This window comes from Schistocerca cancellata, chromosome 5, assembly GCF_023864275.1.
Source record: "Schistocerca cancellata isolate TAMUIC-IGC-003103 chromosome 5, iqSchCanc2.1, whole genome shotgun sequence".
Lineage (NCBI taxonomy): Eukaryota > Metazoa > Arthropoda > Insecta > Orthoptera > Acrididae > Schistocerca > Schistocerca cancellata.
The window spans coordinates 585,678,974-585,700,852 of NC_064630.1; the positions used below are offsets into that span (position 1 = coordinate 585,678,974).

Below are 21,879 nucleotides of genomic sequence, written 5' to 3' on the forward strand. Positions count from 1 at the left end.
ACGTATTTATTCACTAGGTGGCTTTTGTCCCAAGCGGTTAACTTTTCCTGCACGATCTTTATTCGCAACCCACTCAAGCTACAGTCACTCTCAAGAATGGATGCTACTAATTGAGTCAAGGAACCACTGGACAAAGGATAGAGCAACTTACACACCACCCTTGCCGACGCATTTAACACATCAGCAATCCTCTCCAACATAACTAAAAACCACAAAAACTGAACTAAATGCCCCATGGATTCAATCGACAAGGACTCAACTCTCTGAAATATGGACACCAAGGGGTTTGGAAGTTTAGCAAAATAATTATCCCCACTAGTCTGATCTCGGGATCCGGTCCCAGAGGACTCCATTGGCAAATTCAATGAAGCGTCGCCTCCCTGTTCACCCTCCACCGCAGCGCTTTCCCATTCCAAAGCACTCAACTGAACTTGCAATTTCAACACCCGCTCCCGAAAACATTTGCCTTATCCTTGAAACCCAGGCTGGCAGCCACCTGAACAAGATCACAAAGTCGGTTAATGAAGTGAGTGATTTTTACATGCAGACGGTATACTTGCGAGTGAGAGGGAGAACTACCCATTAAGAAATCTAAGTTTGACTGAATCTGATCCAGGGAGGAGGCACAAGACAACAAGGTGTCACCCACCTGACCAACGCACTTCGCGGATACCTGGATCGGGAGCACCACTGCGTCTCGCAGGCGCGCAGACAGCTCACACACGCCACCGTCGTCAGGCTGCCCTCGAATCCGTAACTCGTGTTGCAATTGGTCATTCTTCAGGCACCCAATCCCCATGACCGCACATGCCGACATGACAATTCTGTAAAATACGCACACGAACAGCACACAGCAGAACAACAAATTTACAATTTAAAGACAATATCCATTAATTAAAACATGATCCATGTGCAATATCGGTAATCACAGAGCAACCACGCTCTGCTACCAGAACTATGAAAGAGCACAGAGCTCGCAACCCGAACCACACGCCACTGTTAAGCACTAATGAAGGACTGGGTCCCTTACTTCGATTGCACATAATTCATTAAGGTCAACCCAACACACTTACTTCAAATAACATAAATGAAGTTACATTTGAATCTGTCTGACATTAAACAGGAATTAAAAAAACAATTTCAATATCAGCTGATTGTGCGTGAAGCGTGAGTTAAGCCAATAACCAGGTAAACTAAACAGTTCACCGTAATTCAGAAGAAAGATAAAAACAAAATTGGATCAATACACGCCTTTGAAAAATATCCAAAAAAACTTACAATACTACTCAAAAGAATACACTGAAGTGGGAATCAGTCATTCACCCGACAGAACACTTCAAAATGAGTTCAATAACACAGCTGCGCCCCAGAAAACAGTAAGACATTAAATACACTTCGTTTGACGATTAACAAACACTCCTGTTTGAACTGCAGTGTCCCAAAGAAACAGGCGCTTATTCTGAAAGAATTTTTTTTAAAATATATGTTTAATTTACAGCATTAAGGAATTCCAAATCTTCCCCTTTCTAGGTGGAGGCTGAGCCAGAAACAGTTTTACTGTGAAATCTTACAGGACACCCGGAAGCAGTAACAGACAAGGGGTCAGCACCCACATGTAACACAGGCTAAGAGTCAGGCTGGGAGCACACCCTACGTGAACTTGTTCACACTATGCTCACCACAAACAGTAGACATTCTGGCTGAACATCCACTTGCGGTGGCTGCCAGGACGATGCAACCAACAGGCCCACGCTGTGCTTCACACAGGCACCTCAATTTGTACAAACATCTAGGCCAACACCAACTCCAGACTCCCCTCTCACTGCGAGTCTTGGCACAGTTTATATGAAATGCCTTCCAGGCAACCAGTAACCGCCGTAGGAGTTTCATGGTTAGCAAACAGCCACAGCGTAACAGTCATCACACATGTGCTTACGCCCGAGCCACAACTCCAGCAGTCTCACCGTCCACTCCAAACCGACTGCCTCTCGCCATCCTGCGCACCCCAGCCGAAAACGCAAGGATACTCATGCCCGGGGACGCGCCGAAGATAAAAAGCCGATCGCTGATGATCGATGAGTGATCTGGCTCAGGTACAGTTCATAAACTTTTGATGTGTTACAAAGATGAAGATAAACTAGTCAGTTTCTGTGTCATAAGTGACCACTTTGAACACAATACTACAGCAATGCATACTTTCGAACTGCTATTAACAAACTATATAAAACAAACTACTCTACTTAGCACAGTTTTGCAAGCAGATGTAAAAGCAAAAAAATTAACATTTCCTTTCATGAAGGAGATTTTGGACTTGCTGTAGAATGGCAGTTTAAGGAGAGCCAGTCTGCAGCGGATGTGTGAGGACGAGATATTGGTACCTCAAGAAATCTTTTAATTTTGTGAAGGACAGGTAAAAGAAATTACCTACGTTTTTTTTAAAATGTGATGAAATAGGAAAACTCTGCACCAGTGTGTTGGAGGAAAGATTGAACTCTTTTTCAGAAGGTTAAACACACTGGTACTTTAGATTTTTTATGCCCTAGTCGCACAACTTGCTCAGGTGAAAGTTCACATCAACATCCCCTGGTCATGAACTTCATCAGAGTGGAGAACTTGTACCACTGAAACTTCAAAATAGAAACATAGTGGCTTGTGTTGACAGTGAACTGTAGAGGATTGCTGAAGTTGATAATATTGATTGTCAGAATCAATATGTGCATGTTATATTTTACCTCCCACCGGGATCTAGGACCTCGTTTAAAAAGTTGAGAAGGATTAAGTTTGGATTCCAGTTAATTATGTACGAATTGTTTCCCCTCCCCGAGGTGTAACCAACTCTACTGACATATACTGTCAACAGCTGAGACATCTTGCAAATGCAGTCCAATAAAAATGACCTGGAAGACTGTCGGAAGTGGTGCTTCTCCATGATAATGCCCACTGCCGTTCTTCTAGACTGACAAAAAAATCACTATAGAGGAGTTGGGTTGGGAAGTCATTGTGCACCCACCTTATTCATCTGTTCTTGTGCCCTCAGATTGTCACATTTCCTGCTTTATCAAACAACTTTCAAAGAACTCCTGCCCTGAATGGAAATGCGATCCAAACATGGCTCGACAAGTTATTGGTCTCAGAATCATGTGATTTCTACAGTTGCGATATTGAAAAGCTACTGCAACTTTGGCAGTCTTGTAAATAGAGGAGTACAATTTATTATTGGTGACTAAAGTCCTATTATGTGTATATCAAACTTACTGAAAAATACTACAAACTTACACAATAACCCAATACTTTATTCCATTAGCCTAATATCGCAGATGTTAAAACTCACTTTTTACTCACATTTGTATTTTTTCAGAACATGCAATTTAATCTCAGAGTTGAAATTTATATTGAAGTTTGATGTCGTAAAACTCTGTTAAGTGCGTAATTTACAGATTTTTTATTGGGTCCACTTAAAGATATTGCAGGGCAAGAAATGAAAAAATTCAAAAAATAAGTTTTTTAAAATGGTGTATCTTTTTGAATGTAAGCTACTCACCAGTGATAATCTGTAAAAAGTAACTATGTTATATCGTGTAGTAGTGGTTTTAATTTGTAGGCCAGCTTTTGCTGAAATAATTGTTCTTTATTGCAATTGCCTAAGGCAACACATCACTGAATACTATATTTAGCGGACTATAAGACACACCTTAATTTTTAAGCAATATTTAAAAAAATTTTTAATATTTTTATTATTAGTTGAAAAGCCAAACTAAAAAAATCTTAGTTTATAAAACTGAACTGTCCTCTAAAATCTCTGAAAATTTCTCCTACTTCCTCCTCCCTCCTCTTCATATGTAAGATGGTCTTCACTGCAATCGACAGGGATGCCGCAGACCACGTCTGTTTGATCCACTGACACGCTTGTTCTATTGTAGGTGGTTTTAAAGCTCCCTTTGATGCGATTTCATGTTGGGTTTCATCCATAATCCGTTTGTTGCATTCCTCTGTCATCTACACCTTAAAAGGTTTATTTATCAAGACATAAAGAGGGTGTGCAATAAGTCCTCCCAAAAGAACAAGAAGCTCTGAATTTCCCTGTCTGTTTCTGTTTCACAGAATTTTCTAAATGACTACTAAACTGATCTAGCACAAGAAGAGAACTGTTCTTCAATAAAGCACCTTTCCTTCTCTCTCACACTCTGGTAATCCATTATTTCATAACAGCCTTGTCCATCCAACCTTTGTCATGTACATGAACAACACCTGGCAGTATTTCAAAAAGTTTGAAATTGTTTTGCATTTGAAAATGATAATTGGATTAAGTTTAATACCATCAGCACAGCTTGAAAGGACAACAGTGTAGTGTATTTTTTAATGTCCACTTGTTTTCATAGTGACAATTTTAGCACCTTCCATCACAACAGTTCTGTTAATCGGCACATCAAAGTCATAGAGGTTTCATCCATATTTGCTGTTTGACTTGGTTCCATACTGTTTAGCTTTCGATTTTGAATAATAAAGCAATGGAAACATGATAATTTCTGTTCATACTCTTGCGATATTTTATGAGGTACTTTTGTTTTGGTTTGCATGCTAAGTCCTTGATGCTTCATAAACCTATAGCAACAACCAACTCCACCCTTGAAGTCTGTTAAGTTTCACTTTAGAGCTAGCTTACGAGCACGTATTTGAATAATTTTTTCCATTACAAAACTATCTACTAATAAAAATATTATACTGCTACGGATAACTTAAATCACTTTCAGTTGAAGTTCACTGGCACCATAGACTGCAATGACGCATTGTATGCTAGACAGTTTTCTGGGCTTCTGTGATGTTGGGGCCGGAGGGAGACAGTGTCAGCAAGCTTATGAATCCCTGAAACTCATGTTCATCGCATCGCTGCACTGTTGTTGCCAGATAGAGATAAGTTACCCAAGGCATCAGGTATATGGCCAGTTTTTAAGACTGGTGGGTATTTTAAACCAAACACTCGAAATTTTTATTTTAATTTCGAGTATAAGATGCACGTGAATTTTGTCGGCAGTTTTTTTGAAGGAAAAGTGCGCATCTTATAGTCTGTGCAATGCGGTGATTTAAAAAATTACAGATGCTCGCAAATGCAAAATAACTCTTGTGGCCTGAAACAAAAATGGCCGCCATTTATGAATCATAAACAGTAAACATTTTCTGAAATGTTTTTGAGCTTTCTAAACATTAGGGAATTCACCCAGCAAAGATAAAGTTTTTCTGAGATAGGAAACAATAATTTTTTTTTACCTGGACCACATGGTTTGGAATTACTCCAATAAAAAGATTATTATTTTGATCAGTCAGAATAAATTAGAAATTTCCAAAGGAGTTAGTCTTACAGTCAGATAAATATGATACTTGGTGTGACCAATTAAGAACATATTTAACGTTCTCTTTGTCACAACATATAGCATAACATTAAAAAAGATTTTAGCACTTAAGTCATGAGGACTAGGAAAAAAAAAGTATTGTATCCTTGTTGGGGTGACTAATATCCATGAAATTTTATGTTGTGCTTATACACGTTGTGCAATAATGGAAGTCAGGTAATAACTGGATCTGCAGAATATTTTTGTCTCTGTTGTTCAAATGGAGAATAAATCCATCTTCTGTGTTGTCATAAAAAGTCTTAATTTTCTTCATCAAGGTCTCTATTCTGTAAGCTTCTTCAGAGTGGAGACTGCTTCAGGTGGCATTATCACTTTCTTCTTTCATGTCTCATTTTTGATGATGTACATGGAGGACAACTCGAGTTCATAATTTTCTTATCATGGTTTTCTCCTGGATATGTATGTGAGAGGAAGTGCTATGTTGCCTGACTGTTTTTAGAATGTAAGATGTCCAAATTTTAACATTTCACTTTTCCATGATGGACAGTATATCAGCAATATAAATTCATCCTAAATGTATGAGAATATTGGGAGTGAACTCATTTAAAATTCAAATTTGGTGATGAGATGGAAAACCTACTACTTAATAGTTAATGGTAGAAAAAAAAACCAGCAGCAGCTTCCTCAAGGAATTAGCTTTAAAATTGAAACTGGAAATTTTCACAGTACTAAAGAAACAAGGTTTTTGACATATTTGAAAGCTAAGCTTCAGGTATACAAAATTCAACCCTTTTGAGACAGCACCTGATGCACGATTGAAACTCTGGTGCCACCACAAAAGAGTTCAAAAAAACTTTTTCCAAAAGTAAATGAGACAATTCTTTCAAAGTACAGATGGACTTCATAATAAACTGTTGTAACTATCTCTGGTGTACATTATTCAAAGTTCGACTTAATGCCTGATGCCATGACAAGTATATACTGTAGGAAGTATATCAGAGCATAGAATAGCTGGAAAGATGGATGTAAGTAAAATAGTGCCTACAGCAGAGAAACAACTAGGCGAAATGACAAAGCCCAATGGATATCTTTGGATAACACACTAAATATAAATCCTATTTGATGTAAGGAGAAGAATAAAAATTACAGTAACTTATGCAGAATCCAGGCTGCAGTGGAAAGAGTTGAACACACAAAGGCGGCATACAGTTAAAGGTGTGTGACGGGGTTTTAGCTTGCCCACTCACATTTGTCAGTCTTACATTGTTAAACCACTAAAGAAGATACAGAAATTTGGAAAAGTCACAAGTTCAGAAAACAAAGAAATGAAAATTTTCAAGATTTTATGATGTAATTTTGTCAGAGGTGGCAAAGGAATTGGTAAATGACTTGAATGGACTTGAGAACAAGTTATAAAATAAACATTAACAAAAGTAAAACAAGGGCAATAGAGTGGAGGCAAGTTGAAAGGATACAGAAGTAATTATGTTAAGAAATGAAACTAATAGTAGTAAACAAGTTTTGCTCTTCTGGCAGCAAAACTGATGATAGCAGAAGTAAACTGGATATTAAATGTTAATTCACAGTAACAACTGAATCTTCTGTTGAAAGAGAAATATATTAACATTGAATAGAAATTTAAGTATTTCTTCTTTCCTTTCCTGAAGGTAAAGGGCCTTAAAGTAGTGCACCAGTTTTGAATGAAATAATAATTTTTTATTGTTGTGTGCAATTTTGGTTTACATAAACATTGAGATTGTTGCTGCAGTTCGAATTTCTCGTATTTCTTCATTCTGTGTCTTTGGGGAATGAGAAAACCCTTGCATGGTCCTGGGGAATGAGAAAACCCTTGCATGGTTCAGGAGAGGGAAATGGATCCACAGTAAGTGATGGTTTGGTGTAGTTGTTGGGTTGCAGGCATAATCTGCCCTTAATTTTTTTTAAAGATGAAGATGAGGCAGGACGATCTGTGGTAGTTAATGTAGACATGTACTTTGTGATGATGAGAGAAATTTTGTGTGTCTCAAGGGCTCGGCATTCGTTTGTTGAGTATGGGCTTGACGACCCCCGGGGTTCCTGAGCTGGGGACTGGTAAGCGCCACCAGTCCTGTCACTGTAAGCTCTCGTCATACTACAGTTGACCACTGTGTGGCGCAGTGGTGGAATGTTGTATGTTTCGAAGAATGGGGGGTCTTGGCTTCACTGCCTGGACAAAGGAAGGTACACATCTCTATAAAAAATAAATAAAAAAAAAAAAATAAACCTCAACTTCAAAGTGTGATACATGCTGAGGAGGTGAATGGCTGTTGAGGTAAAACAGTCTTTAGCTGGCAACCTCTGGGGCACGTGCCGCCCCCCAGTTGTATAAGGCTTGCTCAGGCATGCAGTGCTCCGCCCAGGTTGACGATTGTTTCCCTAGTGTCTCATGAAACTACTACTACTACTACTACTACTACTACTACTACTGTCTGGCAGCATCTATACCCACTCCTCAAAGAGAGCTCGGTTGGTCAGTCCTCCTGAAAAGAAGTCTCTGAATCATAGTAACATGGCATTAGTGTGTCATAACACTTTCATTGTAATCAAGTGAAAAAGGGGGAAGCTTTGAGAAGATATCCCCTTTCTGTATTCACAAGGCACTGGAAGGTATTGCTGTGAAAAGTGTTGCTGTGAAAAGTGTCAGATGACTTCGTAATGGAACACTTTAAGTTGAAACTGCTAATTCCAACCAAATATCTAAGCATCTGGGATGCAAGGCCTTAGGTGACTACCCAGTCGAGACTGAGTTGCATAACACCCTTAACTTTAGTAAGGGCATGGTTACCTGCTCCGATATAATGGAGGTGGACCACGTGGAGTTTTGCGAAAAATGGAAAAATATGGGCGTCACAGAAGTACAGAATTATATGGGGAAAGTCAATGGCCATTTGGAAAAATCGGCAACATTAATTCCAACGTTTAGGCCATAGCACTATGGGATGTAATTGTGTACGCTCAGCTCACGAGTTGGGAACTTCTTGTACACTTCCTCTGAAATATGTAAACTCCTCCTCGGATCACTGAGTGTGGAGCAGAAAATCTTGGGTTCACAATGAGGAAAGGAAAATTCAAGAGTTGAAAGTAAAAGAGACGCATACACTATGGTGAAGCTAAAAAAGCTTTCAGAGCTATGCAACCACCGGTTTTTGCTATTAGTTTTCTGTCAGCCCTTAAGACACCATTCGCTAAGTGTGATGCCTCCACACACTCAGACCACAGATTCAAGTACGAGCACATGCACTTGTCGATGTACCTGTGGGGGAAATGCTCCACTTGCAACTGATGTCATTTGGAAGTCGTCAGCAGTAGGCTTGCCACCTAGGCCACATACCACTCCTAGACATCAGAAGCCAACTAAGCAATCCCCGCAACCCAGACAACAACCTCCTCCTGTCAGTAAAGAAAAACATCCTTCAAAAAGTCCAAGAAAGTGGTAGTTGAACCTTTGGATCAATGAGCTCTCTCCCTTTCTGGTGGAGACTATGCTCTTCAGGATATGGACTTCCAATCAGAGGAACCAGAGAGCACAGAACCGGCTAACTTTCCTCCTGCCCTCCCTGGTAAATCCCCACCTCCGAGGGAGAAAGGAAAGAACAACCATTGCTAACCAATAGCAGTGGAGTTTGAATGGATATTGCTCGCATTTAGAAGAATTGCAGCTGCTGGTCCAGGATAAACCTATCTGCATGTGCTTACAAGAAACGCATCTTAGTCACACACACACACACACACACACACACACACACACACACACTACGGAACTGCTCTCCTGTCCTCTTACCATGACCATGCAAGCTATTGCTGTGAAAATTCTCGCACCCTTTAGTATCACAGTGTGTTCTTTGTACCTGCCCACCAATTATGCTTTGGATGCAGACTCACTGGCAGACCTCTTCCAGACACTCCCATACCTCCATGTGGGAGACTTCAATGCCCACATTGTGCTGTGTGGCTCGGCTACTACTTGCTCGGTCAGATGATAAAGTGACTCATCCATTCTGAGAATATCTGCCTTCTGAACACGATCAGGTGACTCACTTTTCCACAGCTACAAGGTCTTTTTCAGCTATTGACCTTTGTTTTTGTTCTCCAGGTATTGCAGACTCAGTTCAGTGGGAAGTGGCTACATATTTACATTCTAGTGACCACTTCCAAGTGTGGATCCATCTGTCGACTAGGATCTAGGATGGTGGCCAACAGTAGACCACACAGATGGATGATACAAAGGGAAAATTGGTTACAGTACAGTCGACAAGCAAATTTTTGAAATAAAGGATTGTGTAAAGGAGGTGATGGCCCATATCACTCGTGAGATCCAAAATGCTGCCGCAGAATCCATTCCCAGGTCTAGTAACCACCTTAGACGATGGCCTGTACCTTGGTGGAATGACTACTGTCGATTGGCAATCAGGGCCAGACGGACAGCTCTGCGGAACTTCAAACACTGTCCAACTACAGATAATCTACATGTCTTTAGGTCTGCGAGAGCATATGCAAGGCGAGTGATCAGAGAACGATAGAGGGCTTCCTTGAGGGAATTCGTGACTTCCATTAATCGATCCACTTCTGCTGCGCAAGCTTGGGAATCAATAAGACGCATGTCAGGAAAGGGTATTACACATCCCCTTACGGCCTTGTCAAACAATGGCATCTTGATGGATACGCCAGAAGACATGACTCCCATTTTAGCTGAACACTTCTTTTCTGTTACTACATCATCCAGACAAGCTTCTGCTGTTTAGGCATTGCATTGGACCGTGGAGATGAGGAAGCTCAATTTCTTCTCACGCAATGAGGAAATCTAAAACCTTCCATTCTCCATATGGAATAAAAAGAATCAGCTTTGTCCGCAGCCAGAGACACTTCTCCAGGACCTGAATATGCAGTATGCCATGCTTAGTCATTTGGGCCCTAAAGCGAACGGACAGCTCCTCTCTTGTTTCAATCAGATCTGGTTTGATGGACAGTACCCCATGACTTGGAAGGAGGCAATATTAATTCCATTCAGGAAACCAGGAAAGGACTGCAGCACCCCAACAGTTACCAGAGTGCTGCACTTACCAGTTGTGTGGGTAAGACTCTTGAACACATGGTCAACCGCTGCCTCGTCTGGCTGCTTGATTCCCAAGGGCGTCCGAGCCGTGTGCAGTGCGGTTTCAGGCACTATTGTTCAACCCTTGACAACTTGATTCTACTGGAGACGGTGATGCAGGAGTCCTCCTTAGGCCGAAACCATTTGGTTTGTGTGTTTTTTGACCTCGAAAAAACATGTGACACTACTTGGCAGTACAACATCCTTCGCCAACTTCAAGAATGGGAACTACGTTGACACCTGCCGCTTCTGATCCAATCCTTTCTTGAGGACTGGCGTTTTCATTATCTCATTGGCAATGCCATGGCTGATTGCTATGATCAGGGGAATGGTTTGCTCCAGGGCAATGTCCTCGGTGTCACATTGTTTGCCATCGCTATCAATGACATTTCCTCCACAGTCAGGGGCCCTGTCAAATGCTCTTTGTAGATGACTTTGCAATCTTCTACTCTGCCTCTGATCTTACAATGATGACGAGGCAGCTACAGCTGACCATTATGAGGCTGGAAACCTGGGCCCAGACAACTGGTTTCCGTTTCTCACCTGATAAGACCGTGTATCAATTTTAACTGTGCTCGTCAAAGTTTAAACCAACCAGTGCTTGCAATGGGGGACCACATTTTAAGTTTTCAAAACACTGTGCAATTTTTGGGTTTATTATTTGACTTGAAATTAACTTGGCTACCACACCTGAAAGACCTACGAACAACGAGCTTCCGGTCGTTGAGTATTTCAAAATGCCTTGTTGGCAAAACATGGGGAGCTGACCAGTCCCGCCTCCTGCAGTGTTAAAGGGCATTTGTTCAGTCTTGCTTAGACTATGGCAGTGTGGTCTATGGATCGGCCCGTCCTTCCTACCTCCGGACGTTAGATGCTGTCCACTATGAGGGCATTCGGATATCGCCTGGAGCCGTTCGGATCAGAGCAGTTCAGAGTCTGCGTGCAGAGGCTGGTGAACCACCACTCTGGATTTGGCGACATATCCTTTTGGCTTTTGTGGATACACCTACACATTTCTGAGCTAAGAACTGAATGTATGCTTTCTCTTTTGGATATTAAGGAAGATGTGTTTTGTGTGCAAAACACAATGGTTCAAATCACAAAGTTCCACAGCCCACACATTGCCAACCAAATTTAATTTATGGGCCTAGCATTGTGTGTGTACTAACCCTTCTGAAACTAAAACCCTAACCGCATTTATACACTTGCCCATATAATGGGCTGAATCTGAAGTTTTAGAAACTAAATTTCTGTACTGAATTTCAAGTTTCTGTTTTACACTCATAATTGCTTGCACACATTCTGTAGCATTTGCATTTGCAATAACTTTCACTCCCCCGACAAATAATTTCTAAACTGCACCATCACCACAACTAAGTGCTTTTATCAGAACCATAAACACACACTGCCCTTTTCTGTCTTTCGTTTCATCACAAAGAATTGAAACTCTTTCGTCTTTCACGGCTCCTTTTAATCTTTCCTCTTCTTCTTTGATGATTCGAGGTATGTAACCTTCCCATAGTCTTCCAGCTGAGGGTAAGCCTCCAGCACCTTAAAAATGTCAATAGAACTGCTATTAGAGTACTATGTAACGAATTAAATTACCACATTACCTAATTATAAGACTATTTTAAGAGGGTGCCCGATGAAAAATTATTTTTAATATAGGCCTATTCTGACCAACAAAAATTATTGGCTATGGAGATTACCTAATCTTTGTTGCGATTAGCAGACGGTAAATTAATTATTACATGAACCTGGTATGTATTTGTTCATCCATTCTCTCAGCTTCGGATGATCAACTTTTTCCATCGGAGTGTTAGCCTCAATGGAAGCTCGAGTAGTCAATAAAATGAATTCTTCATCATTTTTTGCTCGTTTTGCTGCTGCAGTGACTTCCGTGAGTGTAGCTTGTCTTTTTATACCTGTAGTTGTTAGCACCTCCTTGTTCTTCTTATTGGAAGAACTGTTATTAATGTTTCAGGCACGTGTCCTTCCTCTGCCACTCAACACACACATTGCAGTATTTGCACATAAGTATCTTCCTACTTTTGTCGAAAACGTAAAATCCTTCTGACGAAAATTCCTTTTCTCGGTCGAAAACTGTCACTATCATATTAATCATCTGTAGCACGAAACCAAAACACAAACTACCACAGTCAATGCGCCGACGATCCACAACGATTTCCAACACAAAATACTGAATACACTGCCAGAACATAGTAGAATGTTTTTGGAATACTCGATATATTATATATATCGAAATGGTGTACAATCGATATCCGGAATGTATTACCATAACTCCAATCAAATTTCCGCAGTTAAGTTCAAATGACGAGATTTTGCAAAGTTTTGTCAATTATTTTTCGATTTGGCGTAAAAGTAAATAGTTTTGCGTTTTCAGAAAAATGTGTAAAATTTTGCGATTTTGCGCTTTACGAAAAACAGGTGCCTCTAGCAATAGGCTATAAGATTACATCAGTTTGGTAACTTCAGTTGCTCATAAATTACTAAAAGCTCAGTTTCTTAGAGTTTATGTGAGGTATGCCTTTTTATTTTTCTCTCCCTCTTTCCTTTTATAAATGACAAAAATGAAAGCCAAAACTTTATTATTAGGGACAGAAGAAGAGCAACTGTAAGTAGGTGGCTGAATCAGGGAGTTATACATTCATAAACTCTGAAATAACAAAAGCTCCCCAACCTCATGTTTTACTTCCACTCTCTCCTAGAGTATAATGGTATGTTGATTATAAGCAAGTTATAAAGCATTGCCAGACTGAAACTCAAAAAAATACTTGCCCAAGTCTTGTTACCCTAGCATGGCCTACACTCCGACTGCTTCATTTTTGCAATTTATTTCTCCTGATTCTCTATTATCAGCAAAGCATTTAAATCATTTTCAGGGAACTACTTACTAGTAACGGATATTTTCATAACATATTTAGATGTATAAAACATATTGTGTTACCAAAGTTTTAAGAAAAGATTTGCCCAATTTTTTATCTTCATTTGGAGAAATGATAATCATGCTTCATGTTTGATTCTGACAACACCTTTTCTTTTATAGCTATGCAAGAATATCCCAAAGTTCAAGTACCAGAGAATTTCAGAGTTTATCCATTACCAAAACTCTTCTTTGAACTAAGAAACAAAGCAGGAGATTTCGCAAACAGGTCTACTAAAGCATTTCCTGTTGAGAGCTTGGCAGCCAGAGAGCTTGAGAAAAACTTGTATAGTTTCACACCAGGCATTTGTTGTGAGGTAAGATACAAAATACAAATAATGCTGCTTTGACATTGTGTTTAAATATTGCCACACACCATATTGTAGGCATCTGTCTGTAAAATTTGTGACAGATGTCAGCTATGCCCAGTTGCACAAGTTTTCTTTTTGGCTTCAGATTAATGAAGTTACTCATTTCAGCAGTGAAGCAGGGATTAGTAATTATTGATGTCCAATAGCAAACTTTATACATGCAGCTGTTGATCTTGTCAGTACGAGAAGGGTGTGTTGAGAAGTAATGCCTCGAATTTTTTTACAGGAAAATTGTTAAAGCTTTCTAAAGATAACAGACTTTATTAACATTTTACATTTTTATTCTTCATGTCTACGTATTTATTTCTCAGCAGTTACCCTGGAGACAAACAGATTTCTCCCAATGAGAGATCAGTTTGTTGATACTGTCATTACAGAATGTTGGTCCTTGTTGATGGAGCCACAATCTCACCTCTGCTTGCACCACTTCATCACTATCAAAGTGGAGTCCTGGGAATTTTTTTTTTTTTTTTTTAAGTTTGGGAAACACATGAAATTTGGATGGAGCCAAATTGGGACTGTATGAAGAATGATCAGTGACAATGATTCCAAGGTGTCAAAGTGTGGCAGATGTCACAGTGCTTTTTGTGGGCCAGCATTGCCACACTCCATGTGTGGATGAACTCTTAGAATTCAAAACTGTTACAGCACGCTGTTTCTCATGCACAAACATAATTACATTGCACACTGCCATGTAACATGCTACAATTTTGAGACCTCTAAGAGCCGAGGGCTGCAAATATGTAAACCTGAAGCATAAATATCTAGAATGTTACGGACACTTGTTTTATGTAAAATACTTTGAGCTTTCGCATAAAAAATTCTATGGAATTAGTTTTCAGCATGCCCTCATAGAATAATTTCAGCAAAACTGCTCTTGGATGTTGATCATTCATTAAATAAAATATTGGTGAATCCAAAACTTTAAGAGCATACAGCTGAACTTCTTTACACACAATACTCAACTGGGTGTTTAAGAAGTAATTGTTGAGTTTGAGAATGGACCTCACCCTGGCTCCAACCAAATCTCAGTCCAAACAGGTCCACTGACTGTCAAGAATACATGGATTTTGATAATGTCATCCCTTCCACACCAAAGAGCACTTCCATACATAGTCTGGCCACCCATGGACAGTGCACCTGTTTATTGCCAATATGCTGTAGCTATACTAAGGTCTTCACAGAGGCCTCCCATAAACCTAGTTCGCGGAGAGGTTTTCCATGCCATATCCACATGCACCGCTGATCTTCCAACCACCCTCAGAAACTGTTGCAAAGGAACGCCTCCTCTCATCACTCAATATTTTCCTGGAGTTGAACACCTGAACAGGGTTTCAACTATCATAGTGCCCTGAAATGAAGAACACCCAACTCACAATCTTTCCACCTACCCCAAAGAGGTATTCTGCTGCTCACCCAATCTATGCAGACGTCCTCATTTATCTACTTGAACATAATATTTCCCAAACCTCTCGTGTCCTGATTCCTTTTTTCCATTACTCAACTGAACAAAATTTCAGAAGTATCAGTAACAGACAAGATTGTTACTCTCTCCACAGAGGCAGCAGCATCAGCCTACGAGAAGCTTTGTTTGCTGCTTTGTGTCAGTGTGCATGCATGTGTTAAGTATGAAAAACTTCCGAGGATAAGTAATATTGCCCAGAGCTGTGCTATATGCAGCATGGCATCACAGTTGGCATCGCTGGCTGGGATTCTGCGGGTTGCTGGGTCAACTTGACAACACGTTACTTATCATTTAGTATTTACCAGTAAACTCCCAACCCAGACTAAAAAAGAACTGAACGCTTCTGTATAAAACAGCTTCAGACGCGTGGATACTTTACAAATAAGTTAATGTGTCAAATATTTGCCTTTAAGCATGTGAGTGGGTAAAGTTAAGTAAGGGTTGAAAATTGTTTAAAATTTGTTGGTCACTAAGTGGTCTCATTATAAAACACTGGATGAATACATACTGGGTAACTTGTGTTTAATTTTAAGCAAAATGTATTTTTTCACTCATGTTAATATAAATGACAACGTACTGCCTGAACTGTGTTGTGCAACAATAAAATTTTGCATGTACATTGCCATATGTATATACTGTATGCAAAATGTGTTGTAAAGAAGTAACAAGTTAAAATGTTATGCCTGATTCTCAAGTTATGCTGTATGGAAAACAAAATACGATAAGCTATAACTTCTTTCCTTTCCTCTTTTTGTGGAGGGGTGTAAGCAAGAAAAAGTTTTGTGAAGATTGGAAATTATATGAGTAAACATTGTTGGAAGTTGCTAAGTGCTCTAGATATCAAATACTGGATGATTGAAGTTAGTGTATTTGTATGCTGTCAGTTATGCCACTTTAAGACAAATACACATTTCTAATAGTAATAGTTGTAGTATTATGTTAAACTTTTAATGTAAGGTTATAATTCTCAATGAGTAGATTGACAGCATCCTAAATTTTTAAATTTGGTATATAATTATGCAAAACATTAAACAAATCTTTGCTGTCCCTACGCTGCAACTGGCACTGGATTCCGGGATAGCTTTTTAGTAATACAGATCGGTTCAGGAAGGTTCTTGAAATTTAGTATGTTTGTAGTGTTTGTATATAGTGACAAATTCAATGTAGTGTAAATAGTTGTATTTCCCACACAGGAGTTCAGTTCTATTCTGGCTCTATATTTGTGTTTGTTATAAATCTGCTTCAAGTGCTTAGTGTTGTATTTCATGTATGACCCTACTTTCAAGATTTGGACTTGATTGCGATTATGACATGACATTGTGTGGTAGAGATGGCAGGTCCTTCAAAACACGTGCTACACAGAAGTTAGGCAACATAAAAGCTGTCCCATATAGGCTCTAGAGTACAAACAGTACAGTGGTCCTGAGGTCCATATATTCAGGGGACCAGTGGATCCCAAGCCAGCAGTAACTTAGCTCGAAGGCAGGCATCAGTGAGTGTGCTCAGGTCAAAGTAAATGGCTGAAAGGATTCGACCAAGTCATGAAATTCAAAAGGTGGGATTGTGGGATGGCAAATATGTACTTTTACATTGACACAGACCAGCAGTGGTTAGAGAACAACGAAGATAAAACACAGTAGCTGGGATAAATTTCAGGCCAACATGAGGCAGAAGTTTGGCATCATTCAGCAGCAAGTTCGCTTACTGGAACGACAATTGAAGAACAGAGCCACGCATTACAGTGTCTACATACTGAATGTTGAACACAATGCTCCATTGTGAATCCAAATATGATGGCCATCGACAAAATTTTGCTGTTGATGAGAGAAGTTACAGAAAATGTGTACTAGGCTTTTCTGGCAAACAGTGTCCCAATAGAGGAATTGTAGTGGTGCCTGCACTTTGAGGAAAAGCAACGAAAAGAGTCCTGTGAAAGAGTATTACACTCCAGTGTATGCTTCATGGAAGACCACCATGACCTCATTTCTCTCATGCACCAGGTTGTAGGAGAAGAGATAAGGTACTTTATGGCAGTCAGAACTGTCAGACTGAGTGAGAAGTGGCAGCCAATCATGCGCCGCCATACAACGTGAGATAATAGAATATTGAAGAAGAAGTGTGTTGAACTTCAGCACTAGTTTGTGCCACCAGTCAGTGCCCCACAGAACAATACACATTTGGCAGGCCAAGGACAACCTGCTGGTACATTTTTATTGTGGATGCCAAGGACACGTTGTACACTGCTGCAAAGAAAGGAGAAGAGTTTTCAATGCCTAGTACTCGCCAGTTGTCGACTATTACAACTGCTCTGTTCACACCTGTCAACTGCCCAGACTATTATAGTAGACGTTTGGAATGATATCCCAACATGCCATAGCCATTTCCGTTGCCTTACAGGGATACCAGTTGCTTTTCTAGACACCAATTGTACTGTCTAGGCTTACGATTTGGTGTCATGATATGGCAGTACCTTGGAAGATAACAGAGCAAACATCATGTGCATTAATTTCAGCACCAGAACAGTTGAAGAATACACACCATAACTGTCAGTCTGAAATTTCATGTTGGTAAATCAGTACATGTTGTGAGCTAAAAGTTGAGAGAGATCTGTTTCACCCACAATTCTAAATAATGTTGTGCAGTGGAAACATTTCACTTATAATACAGAAGAGTTATCCTAAAGGACTGCATCATTTGTTTTTCTTGAATAGATTGGAGCTCTTTCAGCATACACTTCTGCAAAAAGTGAAGTAATCTATTGTTAATAAGATAAGTCACAGTCTAGTGGCAGTGCATAGCATGACCACTACAGCAAATTAAATCATGAACAGAGACCACAAGATATTTGTGATGTAAAAGTTGTCAAACATGTCAGTCAGGTAAAAGATCATATACAGAGTGGAATCAGTCATACCTAAACAGAACTTGTCACACTCTTTAGCATCAACTCTGCAGTCATCTACCAAACTCCTGATGGCTTCTACGTGTTCAAAGTTATGCCATTTGCACTACGTAATGCTCCAGCCACCTTTTAGCATAAGGACAATCTTTCGACTCCTTAACTGGATGACATGTTTGAATGACATTGTTTTTTCAAGAACATTCCAAGAACATCAAAGTCACCTGACAACCATGTTCAAATGTGTTCAGACAAGCAGGACTTTCCCGGAATCCATAAAACTGCCTCTTCACTGCTCAAGAAATAAAAATCTCAAGGCATCTAGTGAACAGTGACAGTCTGTCCTGATCCAGTGAAAATAAAAGTTCTCAGGTTTTCCTCTGCACATTTCTGATGTGAGAAGTTTTCTCGGAATGTACTCGTGCTACTAACGATTCATAAAGAATTTTTACATCAAACATGACCACCGAACTTTGGCAGGGAGATCGCAAAATTTTCGTGGAACGAGGGACAAGAAAGATCCTTCCTTGTCCTTAACTAGACACTGACATCTTTTCCAGTCCTACTAGTGTTTGATTAGAATGCCCAGACTGAACTTCACAATGATGCTAGCAGTTGTGGGATAGGTGCTGAAAAGCTGATAGCTTCCAGAGTACACTCAAGTCCAAGAGAACTACTCTGCAGCTGAGAGAGAGTATCTTGCAGTTGTTTGGTCCATGAACAAGTTCCAGTTGTATTTGTTTGGCAAACCATTTACAGTGTGTCTGACCACCTTTCTCTCTCTCTGTTGAATGACAAGCCTGAGGGATCCAATGGGTTGCTGAAGAGATGGGCGCTTAGGCTTCAAGAATACGTCAGTGATATAGAAAAGCAAAGGATTCCTTTAAACACAGTCAGTATTATTGTGTTTACAGGGGTACTGACTGTGTTTCAAGAAATCTTGGGAGGCACACAGCAGTGTGTATGAAATCTGTCATTGCTGCTGAACAGAGGGAAGATCCAGCATTGGTGGAAACCATAGAAGCCTTGAAGAATGAGGAACGAACCACAGAACTCCAAATAAATCAAATATTGTATAAGATGAACTGTGATCTACATCTACATACTACTATGCAAACCATGCATGGTGCGCGGCAGAGGGTACTGTATACCACTACTAGTCATTCTCTTTCCTGTTCCATATATGCAGTTCGAGCGAGGGGAAAAATGATTGTATGTCTCCATATGAGCCCTAAATTTCATGATCTTATCTTTGTGATCCTTTCACAGAATGTGTGTGGGCAGCAGTAGAATCATTAAGTCAGTCAGCCTTAAATGCAGCTTCTCAAAATTTCCTCAGTAGTGTTCTTTGAAAAGAACATGATCTTCCCTCCAGAGATTCCCATTTGAGTTCCCGAAGCATCACTGTAACACTTGAGTGTTGTTTGAAGCTACCGGTAACAAACCTAGCAGCCTGCCTCTGAATTGCTCAGATGTCTTCCTTTAATCCACCTGGTGCGGATCCCAAGCACTTGAGCAGTACTCAAGAATAGGTTGCAGTAGCATTCTACATGCAGTCTCCTTTACAGATGAACCATAATTTCCTAAAGTTCTCCCAATAAATCAACCATTCACGTTCTCTACCACACTCCTCACAATAGTGCTCCATTTTGTGTCACTTTGCAATGTTACACTCAGATATTTAAACTTTGTGACTGTGTCAGGCAGGACACTACTAATGCTGTATCTGAACATTAAAGGTTTGTTTTTCCTACTCATCAGCTTTAATTTATGTTATTCTACATTTAGAGATAGCTGCCATTCATCACACCAACTATAATTTTTTTCAAAATCACCCTGTGTCGTCATACACCTTGCTGTACAACACAGCATCAGCATCAAAAAACTGAGATTGCTGCTTCCCATGACTGCCATATTATTTATGTATAAAGAAAATAATCAGTCCTATGCCACTTCCCTGGGGCACTCCTGACGGTACCCATGTCTCTAACACTCTCAATCAAGGACACCGTACTGGTTTCTATTACTTTAGAAGTCTTCAAGCCGCTCACATATCTGACAACCTATTCTGTATGACACTTACCTTCATTAACAGTGTGCAATGGAGCACTGTGTCAAATAGTTCTTGGAAATTTAGAGATATGGAATCTTCATGTTGCCCTTCATCCATAGTTTGCAATGTATCTTGTGAGAAAAGGGCACGCTGGATTTCACGAGCGATTCTTTGTAAAACCATCCTCATTCGTGGACATAATTTATTATATTCGAACTCAATCATCTGTAATGTTGTGGGTCTGTTCTTTTATTCTTCTTATATACGTGAGTCACCTGCACTTCTTCCCAATCGCTTGCGACTTTGCACTGAGAGAGAGAGATTCATGATAAATGCAAGCTAAATAAGGGGCTGTTGGCATAGGGTACTTATTGGGATTCCCTCCACACCTGGCGACTTCAGTTGTTTCCCTAAACCAGGAATAGTCTTTAACGTGTTGGCCATATGGGAGTCTGTGTGCTATTCAAACAACATTGTGTTTGTTAGGATTACAACTGTCACTTCCAAGAGATGAGTGTTCTCACAGAATGCTTTAATAAGACAGTGGCACCTGTGCAGTTATGTACGTTGATGTCGAATGGACAGATTGGGTTACAGTATTGCCAGACATGACATTTGCGTTCAACACGGCAGAGCAAGAACAGAAGGCTTCACACTGTTCTTTCTGATCCACCACGCTAGGGTGAAGTGACAGTGGTCAAACAGTACTGGAGCAGATTACGTAAAACAGTTCCTCACCAGGACTGAAAAAGCAAGATGTTTGGCTCGCATATGGGCCTCAGGCACCCAGGAGAAAGACTGAGCGCACTATAATGCCAAGCACCAACCATTGGAGTACTATCAGAGTTGAAATAAATTTTTCTGCCTGTGTGGAAAATGGAACTTCAAGGAAAGGTATGAAAGCATTATTTCGGGCCATATCATGTCTTTCGTCACTTGGCGTAAGTAGCACACAAAGTTGATTATTTCAGTCCTTCATCAAGAAGTCATAAGCACAAAGACATCATCCACGTCTTCCACACGAAGTGCTAAACAGAGTCCTGGGGTGCAGATAGACAATGGGGCCATCTTGTTTGAGCAGACTGAAGACTTGCTGAACAATTGCAACATTTTGTTGGGAGCGGTACCTTCGATGCTTGTCACTATGAGAAGGATGTGACAAAACGCCCAGAACCTGAGGATCCGACAGCACTGTCATGCAGAGGTGCATTGACAAGATATAGTGCTAGGATGCTGTAGTTGCCTCCAGTGAGAACTTCTGAAGTAGTGAGTTGCTTTTTGGCTAGGAGGAGCAATGCTCCAAGGTGTGCAGCAGTTCAGTGTGACATACTGGTTAGTGTCGCTGGATGGTGTGCTGCAGGTACCCAGTTCAAATCCTGACACCTGCAGTTATTTGTCATTTAGTACTTATCAGTTTTGGAATGTTCTCAAAATTGCTTGCATTTTTAATCTCTGCATCTTTTAGAAAATTTTTTGTTTATAAAAACAGCTGCCCACACTGCCCAGGAGCTCAGCTCATTCCTGTTCTTTCCCTGTGGGCCTGGGGGTTAGAATAAGCTCGAGGTACACACAAGTTGTACACCTTGTATTATTGAGATTACTACTACTACTACTACTACTACTACTACTATTATTATTATTATTTTATTATTATTATTACTACTGTTT

General features: G+C 40.1%; 1 protein-coding gene across 1 annotated transcript in view; it reads left to right on the forward strand.

Annotated features, from left to right (window-relative positions):
• Positions 1-21,879, forward strand: part of LOC126187844 (protein maelstrom homolog) — a 109,886-nt gene that overhangs the window by 37,065 nt on the left and 50,942 nt on the right. Inside the window, exon 7 of the mRNA XM_049929155.1 lies at positions 13,547-13,740. Coding sequence (XP_049785112.1) covers positions 13,547-13,740 — 194 coding nt within the window. The remainder of the gene's footprint in view (positions 1-13,546; positions 13,741-21,879) is intronic.